This window comes from Apiospora kogelbergensis, assembly GCF_038363985.1.
Source record: "Apiospora kogelbergensis strain CBS 113332 chromosome Unknown utg000008l_segment0_segment0, whole genome shotgun sequence".
Classification (NCBI taxonomy): Eukaryota; Fungi; Ascomycota; class Sordariomycetes; order Amphisphaeriales; family Apiosporaceae; genus Apiospora; species Apiospora kogelbergensis.
Genome location: NW_027117425.1, coordinates 1,159,938 through 1,176,045, shown reverse-complemented (window position 1 = coordinate 1,176,045; position 16,108 = coordinate 1,159,938). Strand labels below are relative to the sequence as shown.

Here is a 16,108-nt window from a genome sequence, read left to right as displayed (position 1 = left end):
ACCTCCAGCTCGAGAGGATTCCTTCACTTTCCTCTTTCGGCTCGCCATGATGCGTCAAGAGGAACATTTCTTACTCTTCCTGATAGACTCGGCACTCCCTTCACAGCGTTACGAACTTCTCCATATAATTGCCGCTTACCCAGGTATCGACAGCGTCACATCGAAGTTCATGTCCCATCCGAACCTTGGCTGGGAAGCACAACGCGGGAGCCCCGACGAGTTAAGCAAAGCTTTCCGTACTGCTGCTGTACAAGAAGAGATGAAACAGCGCAACATCTTGCTGCTAGAGAGTATCGGTGCGCTCGAGAACTTTGTATTCAACGCGGATGATTTCTGTGCTGTCGTCAAAGCACCTGCCACAAAAGATCTTCGAAGGACGATCAACAGTGCCATCCAATCGAGTATTATCCGGCAGGCCCAGATATACAATCAGTGCACAAAAGCAGAAGACAGTACCGGCCATGCCTCCCATACCTACCACTCAGGGCAGATCGAAAGCTGGGCTTATCGAATACTCCCACATGTCATACAACATGGAGACGTCAGTATCGCCAAACTTTTGCTGGAGAAGGCTTGGTATTCTGCCCCAAGAATTATGAAACAACATTTGACTAGCATCCTTCATGATGCCCTTACAGGCAGAAGCCCGGGGTTTTGGGGCAAGCTGACCAGTCTTGCCATGGCTCAATTACTGTTTGCTCATGGCGCGGGATTGGAAACTGTTAATCAGGTTGGAAGTTCGTTGTCGCCCATACATGCAGCAGCAAGGTATGGAAGACTGGATTTAGTTCGGTTCCTTGTGGAAATTGGTGAAGCTCACGGAACGGCGTACCTTGGGATGTTTCCAGTCGAGGTCGCTGTGCAAAACGGGTTCCTTGATGTGGTCGATTTCTTGCTGGGGGTTGAGGCGCGTTCTGGTGCGCCTGGTTCTCTTTGTCAGAAGCCGTTGCTGCACACCGCGTCGCTCCATTCTCACGACGACGTCTTCCGACTGCTCCTGGCCAGAGGCGCCGACACCAGCATTCAGAAGTGGGATTTGACCCCGCTCAGCGGTGCGGTATTCCGCGGCCAGTACCACAACGTCAAACTGCTTCTCGAACACGGTGTCAGCACCGAAGAGCCTAGTCAAGAAATGACGCCACTGTACCATGCTGTCGATCGCCACCAGCATCGCATTATCAAGTTGCTTCTCGAGTATGGGGCCGACACCGAACCGCTATGTCGAGGGAGGACCGCCCTTTCCCACGCCGTCCATAGCTCCGTGACCCGGCAGTACGGCATCACAATGAAGCGCAATTGGTATGGTATCATAAAGACGCTGCTTGAGAAGGGCGCCAAAGTCGATACCCAACTGGAGGGAAAGCCATTGCTGCATTACGCAATCGAGCACTGCTGGGGTGCGACTACAGATATGCTCCTCGAACATGGTGTCGACCTCGAAGTGCGATATCTAGGCGACACTCTCCTTTGGCGTGCCGTCGAACTCGGGGCACCCGGCCGTGTCGAGATGCTTCTGCGCAGAGGCGCGGACAAGGAGGCGCGAGACATGGACGGACAGACACTTCTACAATTGGCCGAGGAACGCCAGCACCAGGGAATCATATCTATTCTGCAAAGGTATGGATGCACATGAGCTCGTGCGTGTCAAAGGCCACGTTATGCCCTGTGATGTTGCAAAAGGGGCGAGCGGGCCCGGCACCCGACGACGTGCTAGACGGCGGGGGTCTTGGCCGCGGCCTTGAAGACGGCTCGGGCCAGGTCGACTTTGGCCGTGATGGCTTGCTCCGGGCCTGTACCTAGCGAAGTACCGGTGATTATATGACCCATTCCAGCGCGTCCTGCAGTCCCATTCTCGGCCAGTAGGTATGCCAAAAAGAAAGCAAAGGTTTGCTCCTTCCTTCTACTCATCTTTCATTCCTTCGCCAACCACCCCGAACCCCCACGAGATTTTACTCATGTTGAAGTGTATATCAAGACCGTGGGCGGAGAGGATCAAGGATAAAATATTTCCGAAAACACTTGCTTATTGATCTGCAACGTATGTGCTACGCATGACCCAAGATTTGGCCTCCAATGGTGTTGTGCTAAGATCGGCGCCGCGATCCTACAACCGGGTTGCTGGCGCGCCGGGACACTGCGAAACTATGTATGCCGGGAGTTTCTAAAAATACGTCCCGTAGATCTCCATACATCACCCAGGATTGGAACTGGTGTTGTCTGATCTGATCTGCCATCCCCCTGTCAATATGTATGCCATTGCTGATCATCGTCAACAAGGGCACGGACGAACAAACAGAAGACAAATCTCACATTGCACAGCGCTTGAGACAAGGAATAATTTCATAGTAATATAATTTCATTCATTTCAGCCATGACTATCGTGGGTCGCACACTGTCTGAGAAGATAACAGTCGTCAAACACACCTCCTCTGCAGGATGATGTATTCAGAAATGGTTCGCTTTATCTCTCTGTCGCTTTCTCTGCTCCCACAACGATACATCCGTCTACTCTTTTGTCTGGTATGTAACAAACTTCCCGGACGTTTTCTTTGGAATATCCGGGAAGAAACCTTAGCCATGTCCAACAGCTCATAGATTTTCAAAAATCAAAGGAAAAAAACACAAAAAGGGGATGAAGGTAACAATGATGATATGATATCAACCAAAAAGTGGGTTAAGCAGCAAGACTCCCGCAGGAGCAGCCAGTTTGGAAGAGAAGACCGTATTAAAAATGGCCAAAAAGAAATGGTCGACGCCAAGAGATGTGACAGCAATGTACAGAGGGAGGAGGATGGCCAGTGAAAGGGGTAATCTGTCGAGTGCCCGTTCCGTGGTAAGGGCTGATGCTTCAAAGTAGAGAAGTGACCATGGATATCGAAAGTTTGCAGGTCAAAGATGCAAAGGGTTATATATGTACAGGGAGGTTAATTGTGTTAAGATATGGCCTTTAGTACGCGACCGATTTCTTGCGACGCTCAAAGATGCGCGAGAACCCGCTAGGCTTTTCCTCAGGCGGAGGAGGGGCGCTTGCCAAGGTCGATGGCGGCGGTTCCGATTCTCGCAAGAAACGCGCCAAGTCGGAAGTCCCAGATGCCCTTGTCCCTTGGGATGGTGTTGCATCGCGAGGTTCGTAGTGTTTCATTGGTACCCGGCCACCTGTCGGTGCCCTGTTCTGAGAAATGGGAGGTCCCATGGCTTCGTTGAACTTTCCGGCGTTGCCGCCGTTGGGTGGCATGCTGGCCACAATAGGGGTGTATCCACGGCCGCCGTTGCTGGCATTGCTCGCTGTCCTTGACTCACGCCCCGTCGCTGCCGGGGTCGCCGATCGGTCGGCAGTTGACGAGCTGCCACCAGCTCGGAGACGGGAGATCAGATTGGTGGTGCTCTTCTTCTTGAGGACGGCAGGCTGCTTTGAAGTGATGAAAGGCTGGGGAGGGGACGGGTCTGGCGGTGGGTCATAGTTGTTGAGGAAATCGACCAAGCTCTCCTCTTTCTTGGGCTTCGGCTTCGGCTTGGGCGCCTCCTCCAACAAATCGTCCAAGTCTTCCTCATCACTGAAATCAATAGCGTATGGGTCACGGACTCTTCGCTGCTTTCGCTTCGGCATCATATCTTCCTCGTCGAAATTGTTAGAATAGTTCGCTGGCTTATTTGCCTTGTTCAACAGCGCGCTCTGCGAGTTGATCGAAGAGTTGACCGATGCCTCTGTTGGAGCCTGGCTGGTCCTGACGTCAGGCAGCGCAGCATCAACGGCTCTGCCTCCGGTAGCGCCCGACATTTGGAACTGGTCCGAGTCCATGGTGTTCCGGAACGGAGCAATATTGCGGGGAATACGAGGATTGGGTCCGTTTGAAGGGGGACCTCTGCGAATGAAGTCAATGAGATCAGAACTCTCGTTGTTCGAGCTGACGGCGGCATCACGTGCTTGAAGACGAGCTCTCGTCGAAGCTGTCCGCTTCGGTGGCACGGCAATGGTGGCAGAGGCTGGGGCAGGGCCACTGATATCTCTTCGGTGAGCGCCCGTATTGGCAACGGGTCTGTTGGCCGGGGGTTCCCAGGTCCGCCAGGCGGGCCTGTTGAACGTATAAACTGAGCAAAATCTTGCAAAGATTCACGTGGGATCCGGGCATCTCTAGCTTGGCCCGCACCCATCCGCCCCTGGGTAGCCATCGAGACTGGCGGCGCTCGCGGGACTGGCCCGGCAAGCTTGGCATCGCCGTGCACCTGTGGTGGATGTGAACTTAGTCCTGTTGACTTATTGAGCGACAGCGACCTCTTCATCGAGGAAGAACGAGATCGCTCGGGGTGTTTGGAGTCATCGTTCTTGATAGCACCCTTGGAATCCGCCAACTGCTCCGTACTCTGGTTCGCCTTTGTAGCTTGCGATATTTCCATATCGCGCATGTTCTCAGGAGTAAGAGTATACTGGATCGTCTCGTCATTCTGAAGCAACTCCTCAAAGTTTCTCGCAACATCATGCGCACGCTGGCTAGAAGATTCCTCGGAGCTGCGAACTGCTTTGAACTTGTTGGAGTTGGTAGAAGTAGGAGAGTCGTTTGGCTTTGGTCGACGCTTCGGGGATTCTGGTGACGCACGGGACGTTGTGCGATCGGCGGATGAAGGCCCTGCTGAAGATGACTGTGTGTACGCAGGTCTGTTGGCACTCTTCTCGGGCAATGTAGGCAGCGTGGGTGGCTTAGAGTACGAAGACATTCTCGGAGGCAACTCGGCCCTCTCGGGTCTAGTGTCAATGTCCAAAAAGGCTCCGCCTGCCATAGACTGGTTCAAAATTGTAACTTTCGTCGGCGCCTGGTTAGGTGCTGACGTAGGCGCGTAGGTTGGGGCCGACGTAGGTGCGCCGTAGCCATGGAACGAAGGGCTTGAAGTACGTCTAACATTCCTTTCGCGAGAACTCTCCCTAGAGGAGTATGCATCGCCCGCAGAAAGGTCAATTCGAGGATCAGAGGCGCCTTCCTCCGCAATGGGAGGGGTTGATACGCTCCCCTCCCTCGAAAGGCTCATGGAACGAGCGACTGTAGGATAGTCAAACTCACCAGAGCCATGTCGGCTGGATCTAGCGCTTGGGCTTCGAGGACTGTGTACTTCGATCATGCGTACCGAGCGTAAGCTATTTGATCGTCCCACGATGATTGAGGGCGGTCGGGTGGGACCGGACTCCGAATTAGCGGGCGAGCTTCGTCCGCCTATTGATATCCGCGACGAAGTCATAATTTGAGGTTCTTCTGTGAACTCATCAAGTTCCTCCTCCTCCTCCTCCTCCATAGGCGTAACAACAGTTTGTGGCGCAGTTCCATGGGCTATAGCGGCGACACCAGCCAGAGCAGCTGAAGTGACAGCAGCGGCGCCAGTAACTATCTTTGAAATCGGGCTTGCCGGCATGACGTTCGCATCTGCTTGCTCGATGGTCTGAATATCAGCACGCTCTGGCACTTCCGGGGCCGCTTCTTGACTAGACGCTGGGGTCGAAGCCTCACTATCGATGGTGGACGACTCAAACCCTGCATTGCTATTAGGCTCGACCAACACGGTTGGTACATCTGCTGGCATGGAGGCGAGAGGTGAAGCCAGTGGTGTCGGAACCGAGTTGGCACGCTTCCGGTTTTTCCGAACAGGCGATGCGGGCTGAGAGGCGGTAGGTGTTGGCAGGTTATGCTTCTGACGCGTAGAGAAAACCATCCAGCTCTTGGGTCGTGGACGCTGCTTCAGTGGCTCGTCGTCTTCCAAATCGCTGTCCTCCTCATCACTGTAGGATACGAGCCCAGGAACCTCAATCTCAGCGACATCGTTGTTGCTCATCGGCAGCGGAACGGCTGAAGGTCGCACCTCCTTGGTCGTCTTTTCGTTGGATTTGGACTCTTTCGGTGAGCTCGTATCCTGAGACTCGTCTATGCTAACCTCCCTGGAGATTGGTAAAGTGCCAAGAGTATCCCCTGCTATACTTCCATGTCTACTGTGCGTCACACTCCTGGTGAACGATCGTTGGTAGCTAAGCTCCGCAGGAGCTCTTATGCGCTTCTTCCAAGCTCGCCATAGCCTGCCCAGGGTTCTATCGAGAGCGACGCGCTCCATGTCTAACTCCTCAACGACGATTCGGTCGGAAATGTCGCCCGGCATTCGGGTGCCGTCTTTGAGCTCCTTTTCGTACTTGACTCGCAAGCGGTTGAACGCGGCTTGGCCGGCAATGACCAGGACCTGCTCCCCCCATAAACTCGAGAATGGAGGTTAGGAAGATAGCCACCGCGGGAGATACGGCTTCGGAGAGGATATCGTCACCTTCTCCCCGGAGGTGCTCTTGTTCCATATGGTAATCTTCATCCTCCTCTTCCATGTCTCCGAGAGACGAATAAACCATGCACCGAAGCCGGGTGCGCTTCCAGGCCAACTCGAGATCCCAGTCGTGTGATTGCTCAGCACCCGGAGATTGTACAAGGTCTTCCACCTCGCCACCACCCAGGTACTCCCGAAGCTCCTCGTCGGCCTGGTTGACAGCATCTCTTGCGAGTTTGGGCTTTAAGACTTCACTAACAGCTGGTCGTAGAGCTGAGAGAGATGTTGTCCTTGCGATAGCAATGATGTTGAACAAAAGCTGGTCAACAAAGTTGTTCGCAAGCTGCAGCGCTCCAGTCGCGACCAGGGCGGTTTCCCCAGAGGGTTCTATCCCAACCTGATCGTACCATGTTTCCAAGTGGCTATCGTGGTCGTTGGTCACTATTTGCGACGCTGCGGAGGCGGCAATAAAAGCCGCCTCAGGCGACACAGACTGTGGAGGGGTCATGAAGCTGTGGGCGATGGTCGACGGTCGGTCGCTTGAGATGCTTTGCGTTCGGGAGCGAACATGACGCGGAGTCGTCGCAATGGCAGTGGTGGGAGAGATGGCCGCCGCCATAATGTCGATGTGAGGAGAAGTCATGGTGTGTGGTTACCAAAAAAACGGGCGCGCCCCTGGCCAGCAGTCCGCCCCTGCTGCCTTGCAAACGGAGGTTTGCTTGCTCGAGGGTTGCCAAGCAGGAGGGTGTATGATGTATCGATTCTTCAGTGTGGCTGGATTTGTCCTATTAGCTTTCGAAATGCTTGATTCTGGAAAAAGCCCCCTCAGACTAGAAAGCTGGCAAGCCTCGAAATGATCGGACAGGGCTGCGAAGAAGAAAAACCATGAGCGACTCGACGAATGGTTGATCTGGGCTGAAACACCCTTCGACGCGATTAAACCGGGAGTGCCTGGCAAAGAAAGACGAGTGCAACTATGCAGGAAGGATAGGTGCAGGACGGATGTTGGGTTCTGAACCGCGAGGCTTCACCGAGTCATGCAAAGATTCATACTCGAAATAGATGGGAGTTCCTCGAGACCTTTCTCTGTCCCTCTACCGGAACTTGTTTTCCTTCTTCAGCTGAGGGAGGAGGGTACATATCAACGTGTAGTATCAAAGTAGTTAGACGACGGCGCGCCCATACAATCTTGCAGTTACCCACTTGGTCCCCTGTTGCGAAATCCGATCCACTTGTCAGATGTTTCCTTCTGCTCTATGGCCAGCGTAAGAAATGAAGATGCGCGAGCTTTGCAGAAGGTGGCATCGCGGGTGGGTGGCTTTTGTCCGGAGAATCATGGAGGGGCAATTGCAACTCTTTCTCACTGCTTCTATTGTCTGGTGCTGTTGCTGTTGCTGCTGTCCGACTTCGGCTTTCTCACCTCCAACAAGCAAGTGCGCATGCATCATGTATGAGCTTGCGGCAGGATAACAGGAACGTTGTTGGTTCTTTGGAAGCCAGCTGGAAAGTTCAAATTTCGGGCACAAGGAGCGGGCGGGGGATGTATTCCAGGATCTTGCAAGCCATGTCCACGACGCGCGCCTCCCACTTGCCATTGCGCAAGAAATCAAATCAGAAGAGACGGGACTGGACGTACGTACCCTCGTGTGCGCTGAGCTGAGTGACGAGTGCGGTCTCGTCCGCACAGCAGGAGCCAGGTAGGTAATTAATGGCTGGACTGATGAGTGGGAAGCAAGCAACGGCGATGCTCGGGATTGCCAATATCGTTTCGGCCTGGTTTCGCACAACGGGCGTTTGCTTGCATAGACAAGAAAGAAGAAATGGAAACACACCAAGTCGTCGAACCAAACCGGACCGGGAAAACGAGGCAAGGAGGTTGGAGGGAGAGGAAGGAAAACCCAAGTCGATGGTGTATGTAATACGGAGCAGTAGCTTAGGTTAGGTGGTGAGAGCAATGGTACAATACAGCGCATGTGGTTCATAAGAGATCAACCATAGACATTCAGCAATGAATTAGACGGGCCAGGCCATTTGGAAGGTTGGCAAGATGGATGACCGGAGCTCGAGGCACAGCACAGGCTAACCTTAGCTTAAATTCGGGTGTGGGTGCGTCGTGGTGTGGTGGTGGTGGTGATGGTGGTCGCTGCTCGACCGGCAGCTACTGTATGTACGTATGTGTGTACATGTTCCAGTAGGGGGTTGCAATATGGAAAGCGAAAATTACTTTTAATTGCCTAGCGGGAACGACATGGTTTGGCTGCTGGATCAATTGGGGGAAACCACCCCTGGACAAGGGGTGTTAATGAATGTCAGGGTCGTATTGCAGGCTATAGCTTCTAATTAGTCTTTGGACAGTGACTCTGTTCGCCATCCTCATTTCTCGACTCGTCGCTGGCGGTGACAATAGAAGCTGGGCAGAGATCACGCAAGAAATGCTGGAATCGGATATGTGCCGGGAGCAAAGGGGGCAAGATGGGGGAGTGTCCCGGCTGAGACCACGGACGGGCTTACTTACGTCAAGGTAGGGATGAGCAGAGCTGTATTTAGAACATCTCACACTCACACCGATTAGTATTGCGTGTGCGCATGTGGTAGTGTCCTACATACATATCCTCAACACCGCCAATCGAACCTGACTTGGCTTCCGCATGTGTGGCTTCGGTTGTTGGTATGACACAATGCACCGCTTACTACACACATGTACAACGTAGATCTTTGGATTCGATTGCTCGCTGACGTTGGAACTTCGTTCGATGTTTTATTTATTGCCAATCGGGATACATTTTGCTTAACCTACATAGCTGCTGGCTGACGTACGGCGTGTGGTGGTGTCGTGTGAGACGGGATGATGTCTGCTCTGCCACCAGAAAACGTCTGTCCGCATCTTTTCTCCGGTGAGCACGCACCTTGTAAAGCAAACGTGGTTGGTGAGGGTCTTCTACGAGATTTCAGTTCGCGTGCATCATGGTCGGCTCCTCTATATCACTCTATCAGCAACAACAACAACAAGCAGCAGCTGGCAGCGTCTCCGACCGGGCGGGCGTGGGTCCCCTTTGTTTGCATGTTGCATGCAGTCCTAACGTAGGTCGTCCCGGTCATGTTTCGTTGCAACCGGATTTCCCAAGATCTCGAGGGTTGCGCGATGGGACGGCGAACCCCTGGCAACTGGTGGGTTGCGTTCCCACAGCAGAATCCACAGGCCACGGACGCATGGTGGACCGCCGATGGTGGGCGGTGGGTTGGTGGGGTCTCTCGGTGCTGGGGGGGAAAGCTCATGGCTGCAAGGCCCCCTTGTCACTTCACCACGCGCTTCACTTCTGATCACCGACAAGCGACCTCCCTAACGTTCTAGCAGTTTTTAGTCTCGAGATTCAAGAAATCGTGCCAGGGGTTGATCTGGATCCCCGTCCAAAGATTCATATCAACGTGGGGAATAGGGGACGCTGGTCTTATTGGCGTCAACAGCAATCATGACCTCGCATACCTACCTACGTAACCAAAGGGGATACTTACACAAGACTAGGTAGCATCGGCGCCCTTTAGAGTGTCCGTCGCTTGGATTAAAGGTTGCTATGGATACATGCACACACCTTCGCGCCAACATTGGTGAGAGTGTCAGTGTGTCGTCGACAGACCATCTCATCAAGATGTTAGTTAGTGTCACTCACACGTGTTCGGGAGTTTTTAGACGGGCAGACGGGCTACCTACCGCGGACTTGCCTCAATTCGGGAAGACGCCCTACATACTCCGGCAAAAATCAGTCTTTGAGTGAAGTTGATCAAAAAGAACAAATATGCTCAATCCGCTCAACACCCCCTGCTATCCCGCCGTCCACCATTTGCATACGCAAGCGTAGCATTACGTAGTTGGTGCACTTTCGGCACTGGTTTACCCTTCTTGTCATAGCTGATAGGCTGTCTGTTCACATCGCTCATCTGCGTACATGATTGGGGGGCGGGGGACTGTCACGACCGATTTGACAGCCTACACAACAGCGGTGAGGAAACCTGCAGAGCCAAAGTTGTTTGATATGCTGTCCGCCGAACGATGATCCAGTGTCGGCTGCCCCGGAAAGGCGTATCAAACAAGCGGATGTGTAAGTCAAGATGGCCGGCCGGACGAATCACATTCCATTAATGAAGAATTAGACCGGCGGGTACAGACCTCGCAGTATTCACCCAGCCTCCGCCCTGCGAGACTATTAATTGGCTGTTTCCTGTGGCATAGGCGACCGACAAAGGACAAACTACTGACTACATACATATGTAAATATTTTACCCGGCGCCCAGGGTCTTGTCGGCCTAGTTTAGCTGATCGTCGCATGAAAGGCACCGTGAACAATGCGCAACACCGTTGCTATACGACTAGCCCTGTCCGGGATCAGGTATGTTGCGTAAGTAAGGAATGGGGTTTGCATTTGGTTCTTCGATCATCGTGAGTTCGGTACTATCATCAACAAGTTTCCTCACTAGTCTAGGGTGACTTCGGACGCAATCCAATCATCATGAGAAGCCCAGCCTGCCATCAAGCCCATGGTCATCCCTTCTTTTCTTCAGACGATGTCTCAGCGCAAGGCTTTCAGCTCGTCTTAGTTTCTAACTATCATCGGATGGCATAAAGAATAAAGGTGGACTGAGCATGTCCAATATCCAAGGCTGGCGATTCCAACAGCGTTGCTACATTGACGTTGTATCTGTCCATTAAACTCGTCTAGTCCATTTTATTTTATTCTGGATCTCTACAATCTTCCCGCCTATATATCAGGGGATCATCAAAATTGCTGGGCGGTGGTTGGCTGCAGCCTGCAAGTTGAAGAGCACGCCGGTCAAGATCTATTGAAATCCGGCACGTTTCTCCAAATAGTGCACTGCAAGTCACTAGGTGCGTTTGCGCGCTTGTCTGCTTTCCTTTTTCTTCTTCCTTTTCCAGGTCCAGGTCCCCGCTCGATCTCGTGGCGCACGCAGCCCCCTGCTTTTCCGGGCAAACGCCAGCCAAGACGCCATCTTAGGTAGGTCGATGGCGCATGTGTACATACATACGTATCTCGAGGAGAGGCATTGATGGTACTGGCTGGGCTGGCTGGGCCACTGGGCTGGGCTTGGACGGTGAAGATTTGTGTCTCTGAAAGAAATTTGCTTTTGCGTCGGCACTCGGGTTCCATTGACATATTGCTTGGTTACTAAGGTCTTGATTCGTGGATTCATATGATAACTTCATTTACCTTGCGTCTGCCCCCCTTCCCACTGCAACTCGATATGAAGTATGCATGGAGGTCCGTGAACACCAAGTAACACTGCAGCGGAGGAGCAAAACGTTCGAGATATAGTGTACCGCATGCACTCCGTTGGCGAACAGGGAGGGTATGAATAGACAGACTCGGACTATTATATTGTTTGCATATGTTGACAACTCGTCACTTCTCAGCTTTGCAATCTCCCCGTCCAGTGACAGCAACTCCCTGGCGTGATAGCAATGCTTTATATTTCCTGGTGCCGCAGCAGATCTTCGATACAATTGCTTTTCCATCTATTTGTGCCCAACCTTCTCGCTGCCTGCCACTATGGACGACTGACTACCGAACGCCCGCTCACTGACGTAGACACAGCTGAGTTGAGGCCAGGCAAGCAAACTTTATCCCAAAATAACAAATGGACCGACGCCCAATTTGGTGGCTAGCCCATTTGATCGAAAGACAAACGCCTCAGCCATATGTAAAGGTAGTTGACAGATGTGGCCGGGGTTCCACAAGGCTGAGATGGGACGGTGTTGTTATTCTGCGAATGAACTATTCCAGTATCTATGAGCTATTTACTTGGGAACCGTAATGCTGCTGTATTTTGAGGTCTTGTCACCCGCCGTAGCTTGGGCGAACAGGCAGGTTAGTAAGTAGGTCACTCCGATCCATTACAAATACCTATCGCCATTGTTTGGTTCCGAAGGAGATCGTATAAAGTATGAATGATGTGCAATGATGTCAACATTCCAGAACCCATCTCATCCAGCTCTGACGCATAACTCACAGGAGGCTGACTACCAACTGGACAAATAACAAAAGAAAAGAAAAGAGACCGCCTCTAGAAAAGCTATCGATTGCTAGCAACCAGATACTTAACCATGTAGTACTTGTGTGTTCACGCCCCTATGGGTGCCCAATGCGACACCCAGTCATTGACGAATTTGAGGTTGGACTTACGATACCCTGTGCTACATTAGTTCGCGCCAGATGGCGATTGGCTTCAGAACACAAACAGTATATCCAGGGATGCGTTAGATCTGCCTGGACAGCGTTTTGCTTTGGCACGTTATATATACACACTTTCATTAAAAGCGTTTTATTACGTTACTCTGTAATTCAACGCTCAACCCGCGGGCTGCTGTATACCGCTCTTGCTGGTAGCACTATCGCTCTCCAACGACATATAACAAGCTGTCAAAGTAAAGACTACCCAAGCCTGAAGGAGACCTTGTCACGTAATCGATATCGCATTGGCAAGTAATGCACGACGTCTAGCGTCCTCGGCCTCTGCTTCCTCCTCGCCCTCCGCGTCCTCGGCCTCTATTGCCACCACCCCTTCCGCCGCCGCCGCCACCGCCGTTAGAGATCATGCCAGGACGCGGTGGCAATGGGTGAAACGATCTCTGCGACCCGTTATTATTTCCATTGCCACTAAAGACCATGGGAGGGGGAGGTCCGGACGGCAGAGGCGGCAGATCCACATTGCCGGGGGAGGTGGTTGACCATTGCGGTTCCGCCGTGGCCGGCCCCCTGACGGCTGTGACGGCTGGACAATATTGGTGGAAATACTGATGCCTCCTTTGCCTTGACCGCCCCTGCTGACGGGCGGCTTGATGAATTCGCTCTCGGATTCATCACTAGAGATGAAATGGATATGCGTCTTTTTCGTTGCCTTGCCCTTGATATGGAACTCGGACACCTCGTTGGCGCTGGATGGATCGACACCCACTTGTGCAACGGCAATGTCGGTGCTCTCTGGGTCGACGTACATGTCGCGATTCGCTTTGGACCATGTCGTCCATACTTGAGGCTCTGACTTCTTCTTGCCGGTCAGACCACACTCTGGTCCGTAATGGCCGGCCGCGCCACACATGTAGCAATAGCAGGGGATTTCCTTAACTTTCTTGATCTGTGTTAATCCTGGCTGGTAGCTCCGCCAGACGGTGGGGCAGTGTTTTTCAGTGTGACTGCGAGCCGAGCAATAGGCGCAACCCGGACGCTCGTCTTTGGCCAAAGCGAGTTTCTCTTGACAAGAATCCACCCCGTGGCCCAGCTGGTAGCATTTGGTGCATCGTCTCTTCGTGGGGCAAGCGTACGACATGTGAGCGTCGCTTTGGCAGAACCCGCACGCCAATGACGGGCAGCTTTCAGACCGATGCTGTGTACTGACACAGTGTAGACAAACGACTTGAACATCGCCAACCCGTGGGAAATATAACTCTAGTTGGCGGACCTCTTCGTCCTCAGACATGACTGTGGCAGTCCTTGAGCTCTCGGCGTTGCCCTGGGTGGACACGTCTGTCGTCGGGACGACTGCAGCAGGAACGTCCATGGTCTTTGCGACAGGCATTTCAGTCTCTCCCGGTGCTGAAAAATCGTTGTTAGAGACACGCTGCTTAGCTTTGGCTGTAGCAGCATCCCAAAGGTTCTTATCATAGCTCATTATCGCTCTCTTTGCTTCGTTCTTGGATGCCTTGTTCTTCGTTCTACTGGCACCGACGAAGTAGCCATTCCGGTGATGCAAGATGTAATCTAGAGCTCCCTGGACAACCTTTCTGGGGACCAAGGGCTTCTCAGGGTTGTCGCGCAGGAGCAGGGCGATGAGGAAATCGAGCTCACCCCCAAACCATTCATACCACCAGGGCAGTTTGTCTTGGGCGCCGCTACGCCATTCGATGGTTCGAATCTCGCCCTTGGGCAGTTTCCAGTCCTTCTTGGACACCCGAAAAACAGCGTGGCCTTCTTTATCGTTGGCTTTGATTGTATCCGTGGGCTGGCCATCAGATGGAGCTCCCGAGGTAGCAGGCGGCATATCTTCGCCAACCTCGCCATCCTCTTCATCTTCGCCATCCTCATCGTTGTCACTCTCGTCATCTTCTCCGACCTCGCCCTCTGAGTACTCATTGTCTGAGTTAATCTTCTTGCGGTCCTCAGTAGGTGGCACAGAAGGGGCAGTTGGCTTAACGATGGGCGTCTGAGTGGGAGGTGTGGCCGAAGCTCCCTTGGGCTTACCAAAGGAAGTTCTCACCCCAAGTAGACGAACCCCACGGCTGATGCCCTGTAGTCCCTGAGATGCAGAAGTCTCTTGATCGCCTTCTTTGGAAGGCCCATCGTTAGGGCCGGGATCTGGCACAGCAACGGGTGTTGGCGCGCTGCCAGGCTCAGCTGCGGTGTCTGAAGGAGCAGTGTCCTGACGTGCAGCCAATCCATTCGCCTCTCCATCCACCGATTGACCCGAGATGTCAGGATTTGCACTGTCATCTAATCGCTGCTTCTTTCTTGTGGGCGTGGCAGAGCCATCGCGATCGCTGTGGCGCTCAGGTGTCAAGCCCTTCAGCTCTTCACCATAATCGCGTGGCCGTTTCTGGCCACCCGGTGAAGTTTCTGACTCACCTGCCATTCGCAGCTTTCTGGCCACAAATTCGATAAGAAGGTGATATCCTTGATCACGATTGAATGCGCAAACGAGACAGCGTCGGTAGGGGCAATTTTGTTGATGTTGTTACAATGGGCATGCGGATTTTGAGGCAGCTGTATCAATGATCGCAGCTTCAGTTTAGAGTTTTGCGACGCGGGTGGGAAAGCGGGTCCTGCAGCCGCCCTTTCAGCAATGCGTTAGTGGGGACAGGGGGTGCTTCCACTGGGAATTGAACTTGACTTGCACGCCAGTAATTTGCATCAGCTCGTAGTAGTATGTTTTGCACGTCTCGCTCTCTGGTTTGGATACGATGGCATCTATTGCAATAGGCATGACAAGCTAAAAAACAAACAAACAAAAAACCACTCTACGCTCGCTGTATGGGTGTCTGATGCAGGTACCCATCGTTCTGTACCGGACACTTGGTTCCGGGTGAACCCTGGCAGTATTCACTGCAATGAACACGATGCTAAGGGGCAGCCATTTATACATATGTATATACCGAACATGTCGAATGGCATCTTGATTTCGCACGTATCCATCTAATTAGCTAACAAGCCTTCAAAACATCCTAGATCAAAACATCCCAGATCACAGCCCTTCTCGTGTTGAATCTGAATGACAAGGATGGGTTGCTTTTTTCCTTCGAGAACCAAGGGAGCCGCGGCGGAGCTGGATATTTATCGGTGGAGCCTCAGATGTTGATAAGTGAGACCCTGAAGGGCCTGGAACGGCTGTTGTGCTCAGCTTTCTATTACTTGGTGCTTGCACGACCACGACGACGAGGCTCACTCCTATCGCATTGGCCTCGCCTCGCTTTGCACCTATATAGAAACGTATTCGCGCTTATTGCCAAAGGTCTTGGCGCACCTACGAACATGGGGACACGCGAAAGTGATGGTACCAAAGCCAAGGGGGATGTTCCCGGAAACGGCTTCCATCTCCGCACCGAATGCCAATTCCAGACGGCCCAATAGACCAAACCCCTGGAGCGCAGTGACGGCCCCTACTCTATGTAACCTGGTAATGAATTGGGATGTCTCTTGGACAGAGCGAAGCGATTGGAGAGACGGCAGAATTGTTCTGTACTGCCGGTGTCCGCGAGTTGCGGCCCTGGTGTTTGTTTGATGCTGTGTAAACCATCCACGTAATGCGATCCACCACC

At 52.8% G+C, this 16,108-nt stretch overlaps 3 protein-coding genes across 3 annotated transcripts; 1 reads left to right on the top strand and 2 right to left on the bottom strand.

Annotated features, from left to right (window-relative positions):
- Positions 1–46: 46 nt before the first annotated feature.
- Positions 47–1,633, top strand: PG998_012349 (uncharacterized protein; the record flags this gene model as incomplete). The annotated part of the gene is made up of 1 exon (XM_066879165.1): positions 47–1,633. One exon carries the CDS (start codon positions 47–49, stop codon positions 1,631–1,633), a length of 1,587 nt encoding a protein of 528 aa, XP_066725549.1.
- A 1,314-nt stretch (positions 1,634–2,947) lies between these two features.
- On the bottom strand, positions 2,948–6,931 carry PG998_012348 (uncharacterized protein; the record flags this gene model as incomplete). The annotated part of the gene is made up of 3 exons (XM_066879164.1): positions 2,948–4,089; positions 4,149–6,213; positions 6,260–6,931. 3 exons carry the CDS (start codon positions 6,929–6,931, stop codon positions 2,948–2,950), a joined length of 3,879 nt encoding a protein of 1,292 aa, XP_066725548.1.
- A 5,960-nt stretch (positions 6,932–12,891) lies between these two features.
- PG998_012347 (uncharacterized protein) lies at positions 12,892–14,925 on the bottom strand (the record flags this gene model as incomplete). The annotated part of the gene is made up of 1 exon (XM_066879163.1): positions 12,892–14,925. One exon carries the CDS (start codon positions 14,923–14,925, stop codon positions 12,892–12,894), a length of 2,034 nt encoding a protein of 677 aa, XP_066725547.1.
- Positions 14,926–16,108: the final 1,183 nt, after the last annotated feature.